General features: G+C 46.1%; 1 protein-coding gene across 4 annotated transcripts in view; it reads right to left on the minus strand.

Annotated features, from left to right (window-relative positions):
* Positions 1 to 25,420, minus strand: part of NEBL (nebulette) — a 398,972-nt gene that overhangs the window by 184,576 nt on the left and 188,976 nt on the right. For 2 of the 4 annotated variants that reach the window (XM_077490941.1, XM_077490942.1), the window contains exon 4: positions 22,655 to 22,762. In XM_077490941.1, coding sequence (XP_077347067.1) covers positions 22,655 to 22,762 — 108 coding nt within the window. Of the gene's footprint in view, positions 1 to 849; positions 983 to 2,711; positions 2,856 to 11,713; positions 11,819 to 22,654; positions 22,763 to 25,420 lie in introns of those variants that run through there. The other 2 variants (XM_077490938.1, XM_077490939.1) reach the window with 2 other exon arrangements.

Raw genomic sequence — 25,420 nt, forward strand, 5'->3', positions numbered from 1 at the left:
AGCAGCTCCTTCGGGGGTTAGTGCTACATAGCTTTAGTAAATTAACCCCACAGAGACAGCTTGGGAGCGAACCCGCATAGCAAGCGGCTTGCTATTGTGGGAACTTGGCAGGAAGGAGGAGCCAAAAGGACCAGCGAGGGACCCGAGAAGATTAGGGGTGCTCTTTGCAAAACCAACTGCACAGAGCAGGTAAGTATATCATGTTTGTTGTTTTTATTTTTTTTAATTAAGGGTTTACAATCACTTTAAAATCCACCTAAAACTACATGTTTATCTACTACTAACCTGTCCACAGATGACAACAATACAGTGATTTCTTGTTACAGAAAGTTGCAAAATACCAGATCGGCTGGCAGAATAGCATTAGTAAAATTATCACACAAAAGAAAGAAGGACAGAAAGACAAAAATGCCATTTTATTGCTAGTGACAGTCTACAGCATATGTCTATTTTGATTTTGCTCAGAGTCACACTTTTGTTTTTAACTATAACCGGAATATAGGACTATACCTTTACCTTGAGTTGCTGAGCAACTCTGACCAGTTATCACTGTGATGGTAATTATGTTACCTTGACGTGCTACGACAGTCGTCCCTTTCTAGTTTATTCCCCACAGAAACAAGAGAAACATACAAAGTGCAAATGACACAGCCAAGGCCTTTCAAAGCCCCTGTTTGCCAGATTGAGAAAATAAGACACCACATCTTAAAATTCAGAGGAGCTCCCGGGCCTGCAGAAAGGACACTGATGGCACAAAAGGCCCATTTAGCTCATGAGAGTCTGTTTTCAGCATTAGCATTCCCCTGGAAACCATCCACTGATTTTCTCAAGTAGATCCCATTTCCTTACCTCAGAAACCTTGCCAGGTGTCCCTTTTGAGTTTGACCATATCGCAGAGGGGACAGGACAATTATTTCCTTTTAGTCCTCAGCTTTCCACTTGTTAAACGCTTTCTGATGTCTTTTTCACCGGAGGGTTGAGTCTGAAATATGGAGTGAGATATGTTAGAGTGGATAATGATTCAGTTAGTGCAATGCACTTGAAAACTTTTTTTTTTATAGAAGAGATTAAAGCACATTTATTTTTATTTTTTTTATCTTTTTGTTACTACGGTGTTTTCAAAATGTGATTTACTAATGGTCACAATCAGATGCAAACCTTAATAGAAAAGTACTAGCTGGCTCTACAAATTTCAGAAAAAGTGGTTAGATCAGCTTTTCTCAGGCCTTTTAACATAGAGAAACCCTTGAAATAACTTTTTGCCCTTGTACACACGGTCGGACATTCTGACGGAAAATGTCCAATCGGACCGTGTTGTCAGATAATCCAACTGTGTGTGGGCTCCATCGGACTGTTTCCGTCAGAATATCCGACGGACAAAGTTTTAGAGCTGGGCTATAAAACTTTCCGACAACATGATCCGATCAGACTTTGTCCGATTGTGTGTAGACAATTCCGATCGGACAAAGTGTCACGCATGCTCAGATCAAATTCCTAGACCAAAGCTATTGGCTACTAGCATGAACGTAGTCCCGTCGTAACGAAATAACGTCGTCACGTTACGTACGATCGGATTTTCCGACAACTTTGTCCGACCGTGTGTATGCAACACAAGTTTCGGACAAAATCCGTCGGACAAAATATGACGGATTTTGTTGTCGGAATGTCCGACTGTGTGTACAAGGGCTTAGGTCTCAAAGAACCACTGCTGATAATAATTTTCAATAATAATAATAAAATGAAACTAATACCATTCATGGCCCAAAAAGAAATACAGATCATGAAAATTGTAGTGGTCACTCATAATGATGGTCACTGGAGAAATGCCGACTTATGTTGATGGTTAGTTGAGATGTGCCCCCTTTTATTAGTGGTCATTGAAATGCCTCATTTCATTATTGGTCAGGGAAATGCACCTATAGATTGGTGGTCAGTAGGAGAAGGACCTCCTTACACTGGTAATCAGTGGTTGAAAGTCCCCTGGTGGTCAGTGGGAAGAATGCTTTCAACACTGATGATCAGTGGGAAGAATGCCCCCTTACCTATCAGAAATTGCTTATTATGCAAGGAACCCCTTGCAATCTCCAGAGGAACCCTAGGGTTCCATGAAATCCTGTTTGAGAAAGGCTGGCTTCGATAATGAGCATTGATTGGAAAACTCTCACAACTGACTTCAACCAATCAGGGTACTCAAAGTCAGACTTGAAATCTGACATTTGTTGCCCTGTACACTGTCCGAAACTACCACTGTCTCCTAGCTCCCTGGAGTACATATCATTATCAAATACCTGAGCCCTGTAATTCAGTGATGGTCAATTTACATGATATATTGCCTCTGACTTCAAAGGGTCACATATAACATCCAGTAAATGTAATGCTACAAAAAGACATGCAATAGGAGATGTTCAGAGACAATGGGTATGCTACAAGTACATTTTAGAAACTGCAAACATGCTATAGTATATGAGCATGGACTTTGAACATGTTATAGGAGCTTTTGGAGACTAGGAACATCCTTTAGGAAACACTCATGGACTGGAAATACGTTACATGTGATTACTAGAAATTATTGCGATTTAAGTTACTTTGCAAATCATTGTGCCCACAGCCCCCTAAAACTAATTTGTGGAAAGAAGCTTGCAATGGTGCCCTCCGCACTGCAAGGGTTACCTGCTCTTTAAGTATAGGCGTAGAAGAATAAACTGTAATACCTTATTTCTCGCTCCAGCAGACACCATGCTGCATGGCTGATCCCCCATAGATTCTTTCTATTTTAGCACACTCACATCATCTTGCACAATGCAGGTCCAGTAGTCTTGCAATGTATGTGAGGATGGCCAGGTCCCACCCACAACCTGGAGCGTCAGAGAGAAGAGAACAAGGTAGGTAAGTATTAGAGCTTATTCCTCTACACTTAGGCAGTTAACCCCTACAGTGCAGGGGGGGCTTGGGGAGGCACTGCAAGGGTAGTATTCATAAAAATCCCAGAGATCAGAAACATTCATTCAAGATTAGAGGAAAAAACATAAAGAAAAAAGTCAGCACAGAAAAAGTAAGACCGTGTGAAAGACATAAGCCAACATTTACCTACTAGAAGCCAATCTAAAGAATATTTTATATTCCCTGGCCTGAGTAAGCACCAAAACACAGAATACTGTCTGCAGGGGCCCACGGGCAACATAATATATGCCAAAGGGCCCCAGGACGGGCACCAAGGCTGTAGTTAATGTTGCGCCAGCTCCTGAAAAGCACGCACTATATGTTTTCGAAATTTAATGTTACCCTTAAACCGCAGTTTGGTTTGGGTTCGATAACTCTAAATTGTGACCTCAGCATCAGTCTAACTGGACTGCCAGGTGTGCTGCCTAGCCATAGGTGGCACTGTCACTTGTGGCAGGCATGGAAACATAGTCTAGTTTGGTGCATTAAAGCGGGAGTCCGCCGGGACTCCGCGTTTTTTTTTTTTTTAAAAACCAGCAGCTACAAATACTGCAGCTGCTGACTTTTAAAATAGTGACACTTACCTGTCCAGCGCGCCCGCGATGTCGGCACCCGAAGCCGATCTGTAGATCGTCTCTCTGGTGCTGCCGCCGCCATCTTGGGTATGGGAATCAGGAAATGGAGCCTTTCGGCTTCATTTCCCGGTTCCCTACTGCGCATGCGCGAGCCGCACTGCGCAATAAGGACGGTCCCCGCTGCCTCTGGGATCTGTGTGTTTTCCCAGCAGGCAGCGGGGCACTTGCGGAAAGGGGCGGGCACTTGCGGAAAGGGGCGTAATATACGCCCCTTTCCGCAGAGAGCTATCCCGGAAGTGGGTGCAGATACCTGTACTGTACAGGTATCTGCACCCCCCTCCCCCCTGAAAGGTGCCAATTGTGGTGCCGGAGGGGGGGAGGGTTCCGATGAGCGGAAGGTCCACTTTAGGGTGGACCTCCGCTTTAAGGTTACTTTCTCTCGGAACCAGCCCAGTTTGAGTGTCACTTAAGGTGCGGATGTCACGTGTTTCGGGGTTCCAGTTCAGAAGTATGTTCTGACTGCATGGTCCTGGTCCTCCTGACCAGCCCTCAGAAATTCCATGGCCTGGGGTGCGGATCCACCCGACTTTACGTCTCGGGGCTGGCTAGCCCGAGGCAAGGAAACTGAAAGGAGGTTCGGAGGTGGTCCGGTGCCGTCTCAGTTAGTGGAGAGGCCCAGCGACTGTGAAATTATCCAGGGGAGGACTCTTCGGGAGAAGGCCACGCAAGGGTTGGCTTCTCAACAAGAGCCTGGAAAAGCTGAAGGACCTAAGCGAATCCAATCTTGTGCAGTATCGCCATACTGGTACCACACGAGTGTTCTACAAGCTTTCAAGTTTCCCTCACGTGTTCTATAGCAAAGTATGTAGAAGAGACTTATTCCTGACTCAAGTACCCTGTTGGCTACTAGGCCTGGTGAGAGAAGGACTATCCAATTAGGGTGAGGATCCAGTTGTGAATGGCTATTCTCTGGATTTATTCAAAGCGAGAGACTGTTTCATACGGAATTTAACATTAAGAGTACCTGGACTTTTCCCCTAAACCCTCTGATCCTATGTTAAGAGACTGTGTTATTAACTATTTTTTCGCAAATAAAAATCCCTTTAAGTGGATCTGTCATCAGTCTCTGCAGTTTTTGGGCCATCTACCTCGGGAAACCCCTAGGCGCATATGAGGTGAAGAAGGTAACAGTAAGTCCAATAAATTCAGCCGCTCCTTTGGGGGTCAGTGCTACATTAAAGTGGAATTGAAGTTCACAAATAATCACTTTTGCTCCAGTGATGCAATGTCTGCAAGCTCCCTCTTCTCCCAAGCTTGTTCTGGGTGCAGAGTCTTTGACCATCTTGATTGGTTGGTGTGGGATGATGTAACTTCCACATATGCGCCCAGGATTAAAACTAATCCAAGCAGCCAGCAGCTGCTGGAATCATAAAATAAGCTGTGCATCAGCTATGTACAGTGTAAATAAGATTTCCAGTAAGAAGGTAAGAAGAAGGTAAGAAGAAAATATAATGGTTATGACAAAGCGCATTCTGCAGGAAAACACTGTAGCAACTGCTGTTCCCTGTTGTCTAGAGCTGTGATGTCTTTGTGATATGTAATATGTGCAATATACTTTGTTGGATTTCCCTAGCCATTGGAATGTGGTCAATCTTTTTCTTTTATTTTTATTTTGCAGATCAGACCAACACCTGATTGCATAGTGGAGGGGCTGATGCATAGTGGGTCAACCTGGAGCAGTGTTTGTTTTTCATTTGCTGAAGAAACATAGTGGGGTTAATTTACTAAAGGCAAATAAACTGCACACTTTGCAAAGTTCAGTTGCTCTCTTCAAGTGCAGTTGACCAGAGCTTAGTAAATGAGCAGAACCTTTGGGGTGAGGTTGGGGTGGGGCAGGGTGGGTTTGAACTGTTGTGTCTGTGCGGTGCATGTGCTCGGTGTGAACAACAATGTGGCTGAGGCATTGTCTCGCCTGCAGTGGGACAGATTCTGTTTGTTGGCACCAGAAGCGGAGCAGCATGAGGCGCCTTGCCCGGAACGGTTGTGGGACATTTCCTTCAAATGGTAGCTGGGCTACTTCGAAATTCAGTGTGCCTGGCCACTAGGAGCAATTACAGAAAGGTTTGGGGGGGAATGACAAGTCCTGGTTACTGAGGTAGGCAGTTGTAGGGGTGAGGACTAGTGATGGACGAACTTCCGACGGGACGTTTCGCGAATGCGGACCGCGAACGCGCCCAATAGTTCGCGAACCGTAACGTTCGCGGCTGGCCCCATTGACTTCAATGGGAGGCGAACTTTGCAAACCTACAGGTCAAATTTGCAGCCACAAAATAATTATTAGCTGTGCAAAAATAGTCCCACCACATGGCCAATGACATAACACGTGTATGAGGTGAATCTGGGATCGACAACTACAAGCATTCTTTTTTTATATGTGAAATTGTGACAATTCAGGACTTTGGAGCGCATGAAGGCAATGGAGGAGAGGGAAGGTCAGGGTAGGCAAAGAAGAGGGTGCAGGAGATGATCACCAGCAGCGTGACATACAGCAATGACACCTGCACCGTGATAGAGTGATCTGACACCAGCACCGTGATAGAGAGCACTGACATCAGCAGCGTGACATACAGCAATGACACCTGCACTGTGATAGAGTGATCTGACACCAGCACTGTGATAGAGAGCACTGACATCAGCAGCATGACATAAAGCACTGACACCAGCACCGTGATATACAGCACTGACACCAGCACCGTGAAAGAGAGCACTGACATCAGCAGCGTGACATACAGCAATGACACCTGCACCGTGATAGAGTGATCTGACACCAGCACCGTGATAGAGAGCACTGACATCAGCAGTGTGACATAAAGCACTGACACCAGCACCGTGATATACAGCACTGACACCATCACCATGATATACAGCACTGACACCTGCACCGTAAGCAGCCCCAGGAGGAAGTCAGCATAGCACAGGGATGGTGGGAGCCCCTCATAATGAGCATAGCACAGGGATGGTGGGAGCCCCTCATAATATGCACAGCAGAGGTACAGCCCCAGGAGGAAGTCAGCACAGCACAGGGATGGTGGGAGGGGAGCCCCTCATAATAAGCAGCCCCAGGAGGATGTCAGCATAACACAGGGATGGTGGGAGCCCCTCATAATAAGCAGCCCCAGGAGGAAGTCAGCACAGCACAGGGATGGTGGGAGCCCCTCATAATGAGCATAGCACAGGGATGGTGGGAGCCCCTCATAATATGCACAGCAGAGGTACAGCCCCAGGAGGAAGTCAGCACAGCACAGGGATGGTGGGAGCCCCTCATAATAAGCAGCCCCAGGAGGAAGTCAGCACAGCACAGGGATGGTGGGAGCCCCTCATAATGAGCATAGCACAGGGATGGTGGGAGCCCCTCATAATATGCACAGCAGAGGTACAGCCCCAGGAGGAAGTCAGCACAGCACAGGGATGGTGGGAGCCCCTCATAATAAGCAGCCCCAGGAGTAAGTCAGCACAGCACAGGGATTGTGGGAGCCCCTCATAATAAGCAGCCCCAGGAGGAAGTCAAGTATGTGCAAGTATTTTATACGTGTATTACACAACTATATACTGCACACCAAATAGTACACCTATACCAGTCCTTAAGGACCTTTGTGGAACTAGTAGGTTGTGATTAGCAGACTGTACCTCAGTCCCTATACTCATAAAGGACTACTGCAGCAGAAGGGCAGAAGTCAGCAGTAGTGCACCTCAACCCTATATATTGTGGACCTATACCAGTCCTTAAGAATTAGCAGACTGTACCTCACTCAACCCTATATACTGTAGTACGCTATACCTTACCAGTCCTTATAAGGACCTTTGTGTAACTAGTAGGTTGTGATTAGCAGACTGTACCTCAGTCCCTATACTGATAAAGGACTGCTGCAGTATAGGGCAGCAGTCAGCAGTAGTGCACCTCAACCCTATATATTGTGGACCTATACCAGTCCTTAAGGAATAGCAGACTGTACCTCACTCAACCCTATGTACTGTAGTACACTATACCTTACCAGTCCTTATAAGGACCTTTGTGGAACTAGTAGGTTGTGATTAGCAGACTGTACCTCAGTCCCTATACTGATAAAGGACTGCTGCAGAATAGGGCAGCAGTCAGCAGTAGTGCACCTCAACCCTATATATTGTGGACCTATACCAGTCCTTAATGAATAGCAGACTGTACCTCACTCAACCCTATGTACTGTAGTACACTATACCTTACCAGTTCTTATAAGGACCTTTGTGGAACTAGTAGGTTGTGATTAGCAGACTGAACCTCAGTCCCTATACTGATAAAGGACTGCTGCAGTATAGGGCAGCAGTCAGCAGTAGTGCACCTCAACCTTATATATTGTGGACCTATACCAGTCCTTAAGGAATAGCAGACTGTACCTCACTCAACCCTATGTACTGTAGTACACTATACCTTACCAGTCCTTATCAGGACCTTTGTGGAACTAGTAGGTTGTGATTAGCAGACTGTACCTCAGTCCCTATACTCATAAAGGACTACTGCAGCAGAAGGGCAGCAGTCAAGTATAATATTCTTTCTATATTTGGAAGAAAGAATATTATACGTGTACAAGCCTATTACCATACCAGTCCTGAAAAGAACCTTTGTGGACCTAATAGTAACAGCTACTGATTAAACTGACTGTCCCTCACTGCCACACACAGCTTCCTGCCTGTCCCTATTTAAACTGACAAAACACAGGCTGCTGCAACAATAACTTGAATAGCACTCAAAACTATATCCTGTACTACTTTACCATACCAGTCCTGAAAATGACTTTTGTGGACCTAATAGTAACAGCTAATGATTAAACTGACTGTCCCTGCTGCACACAGCGTCCTGTCCTTCTCTCTACACTGACAAAAGACAGGCTGCTGCAACAATGACTTGAATAGCAGTGCCTCAAACCTATATCCTGAACTACACCTAACACCTATACCACACCAGTCCTTAAAATAACTTTTGTGGACCTAATAGCTAGCGATTTGGGTCACTGCAGTCTCTCCCTGCTCCACACAGCAACCTCTCCCTATAGTGACATACGAAAGAATGTAAAATGGCCGCCGGATCGGGTCTATTTATAAGTTAGGGGGAATGTCCAAGTGTCCATGTGCTGTAATGTCTCAATTGGCTGTCCTGTACCACATGATGGATGTGTCATCATAGGTCAAAGTTCTTTTACACAGTAAACACGGAAGTCCGCCGGGCGAACAGCGACAATAGTCCGCCGGTTGGGCAGACCACGAACAGCCGAAATTCACCGCGAAACGACCGCCGGGCGAACCGTTCAGCCATCCCTAGTGAGGACGATCGTTTGTGTTTGTTTCTATATTTCATTGGCAGGAACGTGGAGGATGGGGTCTCTATTTCCAAGTTGGGCCAAAAAATGGCTGGTTTGGCATTTTGGTTTCAGCTGTCAGGGGTTGGGGATGTTAAAAAAGCATATGTTGGTGAAGAGGGTTTTGCAGGGCTACAGAAGGGGTAAGGCTGTGCCAGATGCTCGCCGTCCGGTCTCCTTAGAAATATTGGTGGCCATCTTGGGGAGTCTGGGGGTCACTTGCTCTTCGGCTTCCGAAGCTGCATTTTTTAACACAGCCTTGTTAAGCCTGGCTTTTTTTGGAGCGTTGAGGATTAGTGAACTGGTGTGCAGATCCAAATGTGGTTTCGCTTTTTATTAGCAGGTCCAAAACGGACCAGCGTGGTAAGGGTATGTGGGTGGATTTGGGTGAGGTCCACGGTTCCCCGGCATGCCTGTACAGGCTGTATGGGAGAGGCTCGCTTTGAGGGGGTCGGGTCTTGGCCCTTTCCTTAAACACCTGGATGGTTCCGCCTTGTCCTGATTCCAATTTGGGTCAGTTTTTAAAAAGAGTTTCTGGCTACGGCTTTTCCCCAGCAGGACTAATCCTCTCATTCGTTTCGGATTGGGGAGGCCATTGAGGCAGCTCGCTGGGGTTTGGAGGACAGGGTAGTGCTAAAGATTGGGCGCTGGGAGTCACATTGCTTCAGGTTGTATGTAAGGCCCCACCTGTTGCCATAGTGGTTCGGGTCCTTCTTTGGTGGGGTGCCGGCCTGCATCTGGTTCATGACTGGGTTACGTGTTTGCCTGTCTATGTTTTTGTGTTGTGTGGTGTGGTGGTAGTCTGTCCATTTTAATGGCTGTGGTCAATGTTGTCTGCGTGTGTTTAACATGGGGTTTCATGTTGAATTTTTATTTCTTCTTTTTGTTTTTCAGGTTCAGAATGTTTGGTGTGGATCCTGGGCCATTCCTTCGTTTTTTGGGGGGAGCAAAAATGGCGGAAGTTAGGCCGAAGAGCCGACAGTTGGGTTTTCCCAGGGGACAGGTCAGAATCAGATGGATCGGGGTTGGGGCAATGTTATGGTCCAGGGTCTTACCAGAGGTGCATCACTATTCTAGGTTGGACAGGCCCCCGGACGTGCTCCTGTTCCATATGGGGGGCAATGACATGGGGCTTTGCGCCTCTCACGAGTTGTGCAGGGACAACAAATTAGATTTCCTGCACTTGTGATCCCTGTTTCCTAACACCATTGTTGTGTGGTCTGACATGGTGGCTAGGGCTTCCTGGCATTTGGAGAGGGTCAACAAAGCCAGTATCAAAGTAAACAAGGAGGTGGCAAAAAATATTGTCCGTAACGGTGCCTTGGCTATTCGCCATTGGGACTTGGAAAAGAACCCTTGGCTTTTCCTGAGAAAGGATGGGGTGCAATTGAATGCAGTGGGGATTCACCTTTGGTCTTTAGGTCTGCAGGAAGGTATACAGCGTTCCCTTTGGGTGTGGCAGACCGCTCAGGCATAAGCTTTCATGCTGGGTGTCTGCGGCAGAGGTCTTAGGGGTTTTGAAGACGGGGATGGTTACATTCTTTGATGAATGATGGGTTGAGCCCATCTCCGGTATGGGTGTTCCTGCCCTAATAAGGGTATAAGTAAGACATGCTGGGGGCAGTTGGCTGTATCAGCTGGAGAAGTTGCCAAACAATTGTCCCCAAGCCGGTGTAAGTTGCAGCTGGGGGCTGTAAAAGGGCAAGGTGGTGCCAGATACAACTAGTTAGTCAGCCAAGGGTGCCTTCAAAAACCCAGTTTTATTAAAAAAGCAAATTAATATTTGCTTTTCTAACACTGAACCACCTCTCCGCCAATAAGGTAGCATGGGTCTGATACCCATCACCTGATTGGCTGAAAGGACAGGTGCTGCTATTGGATGCCTAGCAGGAAGCATGAAGAGACACACAGAGGACACAACGTGCTGCTGCCTGACCCGCCACCAAGATAGGATAAGTTAGACATCGGGCGGGCAGGGGTCACAGTGGCTACATTTGATGGGACACAATGGAGGCATTTGATGGGCACAGTGGCGGCATTTGATGGGCACAGTGGCTGCATTTGATGGACACAGTGGCTGCAATTGATGGCACAGTGGATAATTCACCAAGTGCTAATAACATTAGTATGTACCCAGGGATGGATGTTCAAAATGCAAGCAGTCTTTCACCCACCAGAGTCTGATTCAACAAGGCTAAATATCCAGTGTGCATGAGGCCTAACACATTAAGACCTTTATTTTATTATATTAGGGAAGAGTCAGGTCTTTATTGCTGTCTGTATCCTTATTTCCTCCCTACTTCCTGTCTCAGTGACAACCATGTAACAGTAAGTTAGGCGAATTCTTTTCATGGGGACACAGACAGTAATAAAAAAAAAAAAAACGTATAGAGGTTTTAACTCTTCTGCGCAGTTTCCAAAACTTATACAAAGTTAGGCTTTAAAGTGAGCCTGTGCTCCTTTTACAATTCTTCAACTCTAAAGTCTAACCTAACAACAAGCACCACAAGAGGCTGACTATCACTTTTATTAGCCAATAAAACTCCTTCTGTGCCCTCATGCTCTATACAATATGTTTGTAAAATCTTTATAAAATCTCCTTCATATCTACAGAACAATGTAATAAAAAGCCCTACCTATTTAAAAATCCATTTCATCTGTACATACATGAGTTGGGTTCAGCTTCAAAGCAGATTGTAAAAGGTATATGACCAGCTAAGGTTTCCTCTGTTACTAGTGCCTGACTCTTGTTAACTTTGTGGCTAAGCAATGCCATCTGCCATGGCAGCTGGTAATTCTAACACCTACCTTTGGATCGCCCATCAAGGCCACAAGCTTCAATTGAGACCAAGCCAGTTCATTCATCTGGAGCCACTGCTTATCAGAGCTGTGGTGGATTGACGAGAAGTAGGGATGAGCTTCGTGTTCGAGTCGAACGCATGTTCGACTCGAACATCGGTCGTTCGTGCGTTCGCCGAATTCCGAACGTTTGGGCCGTTCGCGGCAAAATTCGTGTGGCCCACAATGCATTGCGATGGCGCAATGCATTGCTGTCTCACGATTGGCCAAGCATGCACTGTGACCCCGCATGCTTGGCCAATCGCAGCGCCAGTAGCGAGGAGAGCAATGGTTGGCCACAGGCATCCTGCCTGTGGCCAATCATAGCTCAGGCTGTGTAGTGCACGCCCCACACTATATAAAGCTGCCTTTCAGGCGGCCTCGTGTAGTGTTTGTTAGCATCTGAAGCAGTGGGTGTTCTGTGTACCTTCAACACAGTTACACACCAATCGTTTTTGGCTGATTTACTATTTTGCTCTTGTGTAGTGGTTACTGTCTGTGCCCTGACCGCAGTATACACCACTATATTCACCTCACCTATATAGCTAGTGATCTAGCTTTAATAATAGAGCTTGCAGTCAGTAGTGTTAGTGCGTGCTGTCTGCGTGCTCTGTACCCAGTACATACCACTATATACACCTACATAGCTGTTCTCTATTTGAGCCCGATTGTCATTTGCTGGAGTTATTGGAAGTTGTGTGTGCCTCCAGCACAGCACAGTATACATCTGTATATACCCCTTTAACTCTGCTGTTTTCTGGTTATTGTCTGCGTGCCCTGACCGCAGTATACACCGTGATATTCACCTCACCTATATAGCTAGTGGTCCATCTTTAACAATAGAGCTTGCAGTCAGTAGTGTCACTCAGGAGATAGTGCGTGCTGTGTGCCTGCTCTGTACCCAGTACATACCGCTATTATCCACCTACATAGCTGTTCTCTATTTGGGCCCGATTGGCATCTGCGGGAGTTATTGGAAGTTGTGTGTGCCTCCAGCACAGCACAGTATACATCTGTATATACCCCTTTAACTCTGCTGTTTTCTGGTTATTGTCTGCGTGCCCTGACCGCAGTATACACCGTGATATTCACCTCACCTATATAGCTAGTGGTCCATCTTTAACAATAGAGCTTGCAGTCAGTAGTGTCACTCAGGAGATAGTGCGTGCTGTGTGCCTGCTCTGTACCCAGTACATACCGCTATTATCCACCTACATAGCTGTTCTCTATTTGGGCCCGATTGACATCTGCTGGAGTTATTGGAAGTTGTGTGTGCTTCCAGCACAGCACAGTATACATCTGTATATACCCCTTTAACTCTGCTGTTTTCTTGTTATTGTCTGCGTGCCCTGACCGCAGTATACACCGTGATATTCACCTCACCTATATAGCTAGTGGTCCATCTTTAACAATAGAGCTTGCAGTCAGTAGTGTCACTCAGGAGATAGTGCGTGCTGTGTGCCTGCTCTGTACCCAGTACATACCGCTATTATCCACCTACATAGCTGTTCTCTATTTGGGCCCGATTGACATCTGCTGGAGTTATTGGAAGTTGTGTGTGCTTCCAGCACAGCACAGTATACATCTGTATATACCCCTTTAACTCTGCTGTTTTCTTGTTATTGTCTGCGTGCCCTGACCGCAGTATACACCGTGATATTCACCTCACCTATATAGCTAGTGGTCCATCTTTAACAATAGAGCTTGCAGTCAGTAGTGTCACTCAGGAGATAGTGCGTGCTGTGTGCCTGCTCTGTACCCAGTACATACCGCTATTATCCACCTACATAGCTGTTCTCTATTTGGGCCCGATTGACATCTGCTGGAGTTATTGGAAGTTGTGTGTGCTTCCAGCACAGCACAGTATACATCTGTATATACCCCTTTAACTCTGCTGTTTTCTTGTTATTGTCTGCGTGCCCTGACCGCAGTATACACCGTGATATTCACCTCACCTATATAGCTAGTGGTCCATCTTTAACAATAGAGCTTGCAGTCAGTAGTGTCACTCAGGAGATAGTGCGTGCTGTGTGCCTGCTCTGTACCCAGTACATACCGCTATTATCCACCTACATAGCTGTTCTCTATTTGGGCCCGATTGACATCTGCTGGAGTTATTGGAAGTTGTGTGTGCTTCCAGCACAGCACAGTATACATCTGTATATACCCCTTTAACTCTGCTGTTCTATAAAAAAGGCATCTGCAGGAGTTAGTGGGTGTTGTGTGCCTCCAGCACAATATAAACTACCCAACTACTGTTTTACCCAACTCCCTTCAGGCCATTACCATGTCTGGAAGGCCAGCAAGGAGAGGCAGACAGGCGCGAGCCGATAAAAGAGGGCAAGCAGGCTCTGTGTCTAGAGACAACAGTGCTGGTCGTGGACGCGGTGCATTGTCATCAGCACGTGGCCATGGGACATGCTTGTCCTTCTTTTCTGCAGCTGGACATGTTGAACCGCAACATGCCAACGACTTGGTAGAGTGGATGACCAAGCCCTCTTCATCCTCCTCATCCTCTCTCACCCAGTCTCAGGGTAGTAGAAAAGCAGCTGCCAACACATCGTCGTCCCTCCTCTCAATGTCATCATCAGTGACTCCTTCCCTAGACCCACCACGTCCTCCTGAGGAGTCTCCTGAACTCTTTGAGCACAGTGTTGGGTACATGCTCCAGGAGGATGCCCAGTGTTTGGTGGGCTCTGATGATGACACTCAGCTAGAGGAAGGCAGTAGCGTGAGCACAGAGAGAGGGGATGCTCAAGAAGGACAGCAATCTGGCAGTCATGTTCCACAAGCTGCAGCATACTGCCAGGTTTGCTACAGCGATGAAGAGGGAGGGGATGATGAGGGCACTGACTCCACGTGGGTGCCTGGAAGGAGGGAGGAGGAGGAGGAGGAGGAGGAGGCACATGTCCAACGAGGCAGGATGTCCTCCGGGGGCCAGCTTAGGGGCAGCACACCGACTGAATCACACCGCAGAGCTCCGCCTGCGCAGAGCGCTTCCTCTGCGCGTTATTCTAAAAGTTCTTTGGTGTGGGCCTTTTTTGAGACGAGTGCATCAGATCGCACCGCTGCTATTTGCAACATATGTCTCAAGCGTATCTCACGTGGCCAAAACATCAGCCGCTTGGGCACCACATGCTTGACCAGACATATGTTGACCTGCCATGCAGCTCGTTGGCAAGCATACCTCAAAGACCCACACCAAAGAACAAAGCGGACCTCTCCTTGCTCCTCATCAGCTGGCATCTCCAACCCCACTAGACCTTCAGTCCTCTCTGAAACCTGCTCTGAGAGGAATGAAGGTGTAGAATTAGGTGTGTCACAGCCAAGTGCTTCCGGGAACTCTGCTAGTGGTACATCCACGTCCGATTATAGCAGACAAATGTCCCTGCCCCAGCTGCTGGACCGGCGGAAGAAATTTACTCCCAGCCATCCACATGCCCAGCGGTTGAATGCTAGCTTGGCTAAATTGCTAGCACTTCAACTGCTGCCTTTTCAGTTGGTAGACTCGGCCCCCTTCCGTGAGTTTGTACAATGTGCGGTTCCTCAGTGGCAGGTCCCCAAACGCCACTTTTTCTCACGGAAGGCGATTCCGGCTCTCTACCGGCATGTGGAAGGCAATGTCCTTGCCTCGCTGGACAGGGCGGTCAGCGGTAAGGTGCATATTACCGCTGACTCATGGTCCAGCAGGCATGGACAGGGACGTTACCTGTCTTTCACGGCCCATTGGGTCACTCTCCTGGCTGCTGGGAAGGATGCAGGACAAGGTGCAGTAGTGTTGGAGGTTGTTCCGCCACCACGCCTCCAAAATGCTACTATTGGTTGTGACACACCTCTCTCCTCCACCCCCTCCTCTTCTTCTTCCTCCATGGCCTCTTCCAGTGCTCTGTCCTCAGAACCAGCGGTGCTCCGTAGGCGTTGCAGGGGCTACGCAAGTACGCAGGCAAAACGATGCCATGCCGTGCTTGCGCTGGTTTGTTTGGGGGACAGGAGCCACACTGGGGCGGATGTTTTGTCAGCTCTGCAGGGGCAGGCCGAGAGGTGGTTGACGCCACGCCAGCTTAAGCCAGGAATGGTGGTTTGCGACAATGGCACCAACCTCCTCTCCGCCCTCCGACAGGGACAACTGACCCATGTGCCCTGTGTAGCTCACGTCCTTAACCTGGTGGTGCAGCGGTTCTTGGGCAGGTACCCCGGCTTACAGGATGTCCTGAAACAGGCCAGGAGAGTCTGTGTGCATTTCCGCCGATCATTTAATGCCTGTGCTCGGCTGGCTGAGCTCCAAAAGGAGTTGAACCTGCCCAAGAACCGCCTTATATGTGACATGCCCACCAGATGGAACTCAACATTGGCCATGCTGCAGCGGCTGCACACGCAGCAGAGGGCCATCAATGAGTACCTGTGCGACTACGGCACCAGGACAGGGTCAGGGGAGCTTGGTTTTTTCTCACCACGCCAGTGGGGCATGATCAGGGATGCATGCACTGTCCTGTCACCGTTTGAGGAGGCCACAAGGATGGTGAGCAGTGACAGTGCATGCATCAGTGACACTATACCTCTTGTCCACCTCTTGGAGCATACGCTGCGTGGAATAATGGACAGGGCACTTGAGGCAGAACAGAGGCAGGAAGAGGAGGACTTCCTTGCCTCTCAAGGCCCCCTTTATCCAGACAGTGTTCCTGCTGTGCCACCCATCACACAGGAAGAGGGTGAGGAGGAGGAAGAGGAGGAGGAGGATGATTGTGTCAGCATGGAGGTGGAGGCTGGCACTCAGCATCAGCAGCAGCAGTCTTATAGGGATGATTTACAGTCCCAAGAAACACGTGGACTTGTACGTGGCTGGGAGGAGGTAGCTGTGGATCATGTTGTCCTTAGTGACCCAGAGGACTCCGGACCGAATGCCTCAGCTAACCTACGCTGCATGGCCTCCCTGATCCTGCAAAGCCTGCGGAAGGATCCTCGTATTCTTCGGATCAAGGAGAGGGACCATTACTGGCTGGCCACTCTCCTTGATCCACGGTACAAGGGTAAGGTTGCCGACCTTATCTTGCCATCGCAGAGGGAGCAGAGGATGAGACATCTCCGAGAGGCCTTGCAGAAAGCTCTGTGCAACGCGTTCCCAGAGACTGGGAGGTCACAAACTCCTGGTCCTGGACAACGTGTTGCTGAGGCATCAGTCAGAAGGAGCGGTGGAGAAGGTGGCCGTCTGACTGATGCTTTCAGACAATTTTTTAGTCCGCAGCCCCAAGGTATGATTGGTTCCAGCACCCATCGCCAGCGTCTAATTTACATGGTGCAGGAATACCTAGGGGCAAGGTCAGACTTGGACACCTTTCCCACTGAAAATCCTCTGGCTTACTGGGTCTTGAGGATGGATCACTGGCCAGAGCTTGCACAGTATGCAATTGAGCTACTGGCCTGTCCTGCATCCAGCGTTCTTTCGGAACGCACCTTCAGTGCTGCTGGTGGCTTTGTTACCGATCACAGGGTGCGCCTGTCCACCAAATCAGTTGATCGACTGACCTTCATCAAGATGAATCAGTCTTGGATCACCCACAGCTACCAAGCACCTGAAGCTGATGTAACCGAATAATTTTTTTTGAAATACCACATCCCTTCAAGACTGCCTATGCTGATGCTGAGTGACTGTCCTGTTATGTTGATTGTCTATCCTCTTCCTCCTCCGCTGATATGTTGGAAGAACATTTTTGGTTCTGGGTGATGCCAGCAGCCCAATTTTTCTGCCCCTGTTTAACAGGGGCGTTTAAGTACAATTTTTGATGCAATGCTTTGCAGCAGGGCTAATTCCTGCAATAAAACTAGAGTATATGGCAGAGGTTGCAGTGTGATGGCACCAGTGCCTAAGGCCCAATTTTTCTGCCCCTGTTTAACAGGGGCGTTTAAGTACAATTTTTGATGCAATGCTTTGCAGCAGGGCTAATTCCTGCAATAAAACTAGAGTATATGGCAGAGGTTGCAGTGGGATGGCACCAGTGCCTAAGGCCCAATTTTTCTGCCCCTGTTTAACAGGGGCGTTTAAGTACAATTTTTGATGCAATGCTTTGCAGCAGGGCTAATTCCTGCAATAAAACTAGAGTGTATGGCAGAGGTTGCAGTGGGATGGCACCAGTGCCTAAGGCCCAATTTTTCTGCCCCTGTTTAACAGGGACATGTAATTACAATTCTTGATATAATATTTCACAGGAGGGCCCCTTCCTGTGCCCACCCAGAGTAACTGTGAGGACTTATAGTGTTGTGGCACCAGCACCACAACCACCAAAGGTCAATTTTTCTACCACTGTTCAACAATGGCATGTAATTACAATTCTTGATATAATCGTTCACAGCAGGGCGCTCCAGCGCCCACCAAGAGTCACTTTGAGGGCTTACAATATTGTTGCAAAACCAACACCTTGTTCCGCCATTTCTGCAGAGCATATAGGGCAGGCCCCTACTTTCAAACATCCAATTTACAAACATCTCCTACTTGCAAACGGAAGGAGACAACAGCAAGTGAGATGAAAAAAGATGGACGACAAAACAAATTATACAGGGGTGATAACCCTTCCCTATGTTTTCCAAAAAGCTTAAAAATATTTTTTTTGACTGGAGCTACACTTTAAAAATGTACCAGTTGAAAATTACAAACAGATTCAACTTAACACAACAAACCTACACAGTCCCTGTCTTGTTTGCACCGCCTGTATACTTCTGTTCTGAGTATATAGGGCCTGGGGGCCACACGCATTTCCTTTTTTTAATATGGGTACAGGGTTCCCCTTAATATGCGTACAAGACCCAAATAGGCTGGTAATGGGCAGGGAGGGCTACCCATGCCATTTTTCTGAATGATTTTCAACCATATTGCAGGAACCAGATATAACATTAAAACCGCAAGCAGTTTTAAATGGTGTTATTTCCGCTTAATGTCATTTTGTGCAGGGACTGTTCTAAACACGGGAAACACGTGGCACTTCACAGGCATACTACAGACACCCACCAGGCACCATATTTAAAGGAATATTTCACTTTTTTTTTTCACTTTAATCGTCATTAAAATCAGTGCTCCCACCAAAACGGTAGTTTTTAAAACTTTTTTTTGCAGTGACCCATGTCCCCTGAGGCAGGAGGCAGGTTGCCAAACCCTTTTTAGGACAGTATCTTGCATATTAGCCGTTAAAATTAGCACTTTCCAATTCGAACGTTCGAGTCCCATAGACTTCAATGGGGTTCTAACGTTCGTACCGAACGCGGGGGTCGTTCGCAAGTTCTGGTGCGAACCGAACCGGGGGGTGTTCGGCTCATCCCTAACGAGAAGTAGGTGTTCAGTTTTCTGGATGCGTCAGTGTTCTTAACAGTGGGGTGTTGTCTTGTAGTTCACCACAGGAGTGCCAGTTAAGCATGACAACGCTGCTGTATAAATGTATAGAATACCAGTATTGTCACTCTTACACAGAAGTCCAAGATTCATTTTATAATTTTTTTTTAAAACAAACCTCCAGAAGGCAGAAAATAAATAAAAAGTGAGACCATATATTTTTTAACATAAGATATGCTTTAAGATTGCAATGGAAAGGTCAAATGCATAATTACAGATCTCTGTTGTTTGAGAAACCCTGGGACCCCTTAGCCCTTGTACACACGGTCGAGATTCCGACAACCAAATCCGTCGGATTTTGTCCAAAACTGTTGCATACACACGGTCGGACAAAGTTGTCGGAAAATCCGACGTGATTACGTTATTTCGTTACGGCGGGACTACGTTCAGGCTAGTAGTCAATAGCTTTGGTGTAGGAATTTGATCTGAGCATGCGTGGCACTTTGTCCGATCGGAATTCTCTACACATGATACTCCGACGGAAACAGTCCGATGTAGACCACACACAGTCGGAATATCCGACAAAATGGTCCGATCGGACACATTCCGTCGGAATCTCCGACCGTGTGTACAAGGGCTTAGACTTACCAGACAGAACTTTCCTGTCATTTGAACATGGAAAATAGAATTATATAGCTTCTAGCACACAATTAAAACATTTTAAAAATTAGGTTCAATAATCAGATTAAAATTAAAGCTACTATCCAAAAAGCTGGAATCTATTACCTTGTCATTCTCCATCTCCAATCTCTGGCTCCTCTTCTGTGGTCCTGTAGACACAAGTCTGGTGTTGATACAGGAGCAATGCTGGGACCTTGACTTGCTAAATCACATACTTCGGTCACAATATTCCATATTTTATCCAGCAGATGATTCAATTCTTGATAACTGTAATGTTAATCCAGACCTCTGGAACTCTGACAATAGCTGACATTTCATTAAAGTCAAACAAATCTTTTTTTATATAATTATCACAGGTAAATTATTGTGGCCCTTGGAGAGGTGTTAGAAATAGAGGTGTAGAGGACTTGCTGCTAGCAAGCCAAAACTTACTACAACAGATATACCACAAGGAACAAATGCATGCACTTGCCGTCAGTGTTTATGCACAACAAAGGATAATCTCTTTTAACTTCATGCCAAGTTCTCTATTCTAGCTGAGAATACAGAAATAGGATCTGTTAGGAGTGGACTACAATGGTATAATAGATAAAAAAAAAGCCTTTTACTTGCCCATTAGCTAGAAGGATGTTCTTTTAGCATTCAGCATCTGCACTCAAATATTACTTACTATCTTCAAAAGCAAAGGAAACAGCTTAGACAACAGAAAAGAAAAGATAAAATGCACACGGTTCATTTTAAATTTATTAAAACATACTTCTGAACCATCTATATAGAGTAGACTATATTGTGCATAAGTGAGAGTTATGAAAAAAGTTTGGCCTATTCATTTCCTAGCACTTATTCAGAAACTGTGCCAGCAATGGTTGCCAGATCATTCCAGACTTCTCTTTTAGTGGCTATTACCTTTGGCTGTTTCTGGAGGATTTTAGAGTGTTTCTGGGCTTACTGGTAAACATAGCCAATGTCTTTTGGGTCTAACCCAGGACCTTCTTACGAGACATGTTCACAGTGACCAAACCACCTCAATAATCAACTTTAGATTTAATATAGCAGCAGCTTTACTTCCACCTCACCCTGTTTCCTATTATTGAAGCATGAATATAAATGCTAAGAAAATCTTTTGGTCAGTACTCATTCTTGACTTGAGGTTTACATAGTAATGTTGGTTAACCAGTAATGTTCAAGCCTTGTCCAAAAAATTAGCTCACGCTCCCATACCGCAGACAGGTACTGAACCAGTAAAACTGCAGTCTCTGAGACAATCCATTCACTTTTCTGCTACTTTATGCTGATTATGTAATCCCAGAGATGTAAATAGATGCATGCACTGCTAGAATTGTTTGAGACTTTAAATATACTCATCAAGCTATTTTTGAAAGCAGTTTTGCTGTCTTTGTCTAATAACCAGTGCTTGGGAACCTATGAATTTATTAGAAACCAAGGTCTTTATTTAGAGGGCTGGTCAACCTAAGACTGATATTTCAGTTTTGGATAGGTGGTGGCAGTAACTATGGGTTCACTACATCAGATTGCCCAGGTCCACCCACCTACAACAGCCATTACTTTTAAAATTAATCTCAGAACTTGGCCAGTGGTATTATTTATTAGTATGATCTGGTTGCTGAATGATTATTCCCAAAGTGATGTTTGCATGGGCATACAACATTGTAAAGCACAATCTTGCACATCATTAAAATGCGAAGACAGACCAAACGTCAACTTTATGTTGGCTGGGAATATCCAATTTGGCCAACCAAACCTTTCCTCAAGATTCCTAATCAGAGCATCTGCTCGTGTCAGAGGGTGATGATAACAATCTTTACGTATATGATACAGCTGACAATTACTTTACTAGGTAACAATCATTGAATGTCCACAGATATTTTTAGTGTTGGAATTTTATTTATTTTATTTTCCTGGCATCACATCAGGAGGTGTGAAAATCCACGGAGGATAGCGTAGCTGTTAATTCTAGAGGGGAAATCTTTATATGAGAATCTTTGAGATATAGAAGAGACCAATGGGTGATTCCCCTCAACAGCATCCACTCATAATTAAAAATTAAATTTTAGGGTTTGGTGGAACACCTTACTCCCACTGTGGCAGAACGTATGCTGGCTAGTCTACTTATTTTTTACGCTACAAAAGCTATAGCGTTACAGTGGAAGAAGTCTTCCCCCCCTCAATTTCATTTTGGAAACAATTGGTGAATAGCTGTCTGCCTCTCTATATAGATACCTACACTAATAGAGGGTGCAATAGAGAATAGGATAGAGTCTGGTCCAAATGGTTGGCTGATCCCTCCACAGCTTCAGAGATGAGCGTCTGATAATTTGAATGTCTTAGCCTCATATTTACATGCGTGTATCTGCCATGGGGACCCGTCTTTTCTTTACTGCATTTCCCCTCATCTATACCATGTTGACTCTAAGGTACCATTGTTTCTGTGTGCGCACCACCTTTGACACCTTAGGTGTACGCCAACACATTATCTACCTTAAGTTAGACCACTCCTCTGTTGTTGACCCTTGCACCACTGTGAATTGATATATTTTGTTATTGAATGTTATGCGTCTGTTGAAACTCAACAGTTTTCTAAAAAAAAAAAAAAAAAAACAATTTTAGACAGACTGACCCATTAAAAAGGCAAATAGCAGTAATGAGGACAATAATTAATCTACTAGTACCTACCAGTTGGTCTTTTCTTGAGCTCACAAAGGAACACAAACCTTTATCATTTATAGGCAGCTTAAACCTGTTGATTAAATGACACCAAGTGAACCTGACACACATTCACACAACCATACACATCCAATGATACACATCCAATCAGTGGATCTCATCAAACACCCATGATAGTCAGGAAAAACAATACTTTGCATTTTTTTGGAGTTGAAAATGCCCCATACATTGCTGATCTGTTCCTGGGTTTTTTTGAGTCTCTGTAGCTCAGGCGTGTCTGTGACGATGCTGAAGCCTTTTCCTTTACTTTCTTCAAAGTCTCTCTTGTATTTTACCTGAAATAACACATTTATATATATTAGCTCAAACCAAGAATTTTCAATGTGAGAATAAAATTTTCAAGTAGCTAAAGGTAGTGACTAATATACGGTATTTGTCATGTCGTATTTATGGTACAGAGGCTGAGATTTCGAACCTTGTATTTACCTTTTTCCTAGACAGCCCTGTACAGCCTACTGTTCAATGTTGGCAGTCATAGGCAGACCAGGGAGACAGTTGCTGCCCTCTTTTGCCATTTTAGCAGGAAGTAGATGTGTATGTGTATTTCAGCATTTTTTTTTTTTTGGACAGGTTTTTTTTCCTCTGTCAGAACTGTAGCCTGCCCATTGATTCTGAATTATTTGGAATCAAGGCAGTGTTGTATCAAAGTATACAGTAATAAACATTGAAAATATCACCTAATAAGAGTCCATATAAATCTGTGAATAATAACATACACCAGGGCTCAAAATTTCAAGTCCTGAACTACTAGCCAGGTCTTAAGAGTTACTCGCCACCAGTTTTCCCACCCAAACCCTACCCTGCCCCACCCCTAATTCCACCCCTAAACACGCCCTCGTAAATTATCTTATGAAATGACACAAATTACACAATGTTAAATGCTTTATTCAGAATTAGGTTTTGTTTTGCCTCCCCCAGCATGCCTCTACCTCCAACGCTTCCCCCAGTATGCCTCTATCTCCAATGCCTCCCCCAGTATGCCTCTACCTCCAACGCCTCCCCCAGTACGCCTCTACCTCCAACGCCTCCCTCAGTAGACCTCTAGCTCCAACACCTCATCAGTACGCCTCTACCTCCAACGCCTCCCTCAGTAGGCCTCTAGCTCCAACACCTCATCAGTACGCCTCTACCTCCAACACCTCCCCCAGTACGCCTCTACCTCCACTGCCTTCCCCAGTACGCCTCTACCTCCACTGCCTCCCCCAGTACGCCTCGACCTCCAAGAGATTTAAAGAACTGCCATACAGTACCAGTTTCCTTTCAGCCAACCCAGCCATACTGTATGGGTGTTGATCCGGGTTGCGTCCTCTAACTGGGTTTCCAGGCTCCTCCAGAGATACCAGCCTTGTGCTCGGTCCTCTCCTAGAAAAGTCCTCCCCTGGGTCCTCCAGTTTTATTGGCCTCTCCCCGCATGCGAGACAGCACAGGACCACCCCTGGATCAGTATGCCCCAAAACCTTTTGGGCCTACCCCCTCAGTTGCAAAGCCTCGGGCCAGCCAGCCCTGAGGCGCCGGATCATGCAACACACACCCCAGGCAAGGAGGGCCATGAGGTTGGGATAGCGAACCCCGGAAAAGAGACCCCACAAAATGGTGTTGTTACCTTAAATACCCTCTCCCAGAATACACAGATGGGAAAACCACTCCCACTGGGCTATTTCCGAGCAAAAGATGGTATTCAATACATCCAGCTTGCTGCATTTCCATACTTACCGGTGGTGACAGCGACACCTATGGTCAAGTGGAAACCAGTGCAACCCAGCTGAACTGGTACAGAAACCAGAACTTTTTGGAATAATTAGCCTGAGCCCAACTGCAGCTTCAGACAACTTAAATTTGAAAAACAATAGCGTCTGCTCATTAGGAGCAGGGCACTACAGGAATATTCTGAGTTTTGGCTGTACCATCCACCCAGCTAATATACTTCAAGGCTCAAGGTATCATCCAGACTTCTCTTACGGGTGAATGTAAAAATATTTTGTGAAAAAAACAAAAGGGCTTGCAATAGTGTAAAAGTCTCTTATTAAAATGTATTATTTCATAAGGTTACGCTCCCCTAATAATGTCAGTTTGTGATGGAATGCATAGGGGCGTGGTCTACGTGATGACGTCAGCATGCACACAGATTGCCATTCTCTATGTTGGGTGCTGGCCAGGAGTTGTTTGTATATGCACTGTGACTCTGCAAGTCAACAGCTATGCAGTGAAAAAGAACACCCCCCAGGGGGTACAGGCACAGCAGCCAGGGAGTGAAATAAAACTTTCCCTGGAGGGTACAGACAAAATAGCAAGGAACTGAAAGAAAATATCCCCAAAGGGATATATTCACAAGTGCTAGGAAATGTAAAGAAAAAAACTCCAGGGACAACACGCACAACAACCAGGGAGTGAAAGAAAATATCCCCGGTGCTGCCGGCACAACAGCCAGGCAATAAAAGGAAATATTCCCAAGGGGGTAAAGGCACAACAACCACTAAGTAAAAAAACATTCCCAAGGTGGTACAGGCACAAGTATCAGGAAATGAAGAGAAATATCCCCAGGGAGTACTGGTACAACAGCCAAGGAGTGGAAGAAAATATCCCCAAAGAAGTACAGGCACAAGTGCCAGCAAATGAATGGAGATACCCCCAGGGGGAAAAAGGACAACAGCCAAGGTATGAAAAAAGAAAAGGGGGTACAGACACAACAGCAAGGGAGTGAAAGTAAATATTCTCAAGGGGATATAGGTACAAAAGCCAGGTAGTAGGGAAAAATATATGGTAATACATGCACAAAGCGGGAAAGTAAAAGGGAATATCCCTGAGGGTTATTCGAACATCAGGTGTTCCTTTGTTCTAAAACAAACCGAACATATGGGGCGTTCGCTGGAAATTCCCACGCCACAGAATGCCCCATAATGGACTGCGAGACCGCAGTGCATTGCTGCATGATT

Source organism: Lithobates pipiens, unplaced genomic scaffold (assembly GCF_037356315.1).
Source record: "Lithobates pipiens isolate NorthernLeopardFrog02 unplaced genomic scaffold, aLitPip1_a1.2 Scaffold_19, whole genome shotgun sequence".
Lineage (NCBI taxonomy): Eukaryota > Metazoa > Chordata > Amphibia > Anura > Ranidae > Lithobates > Lithobates pipiens.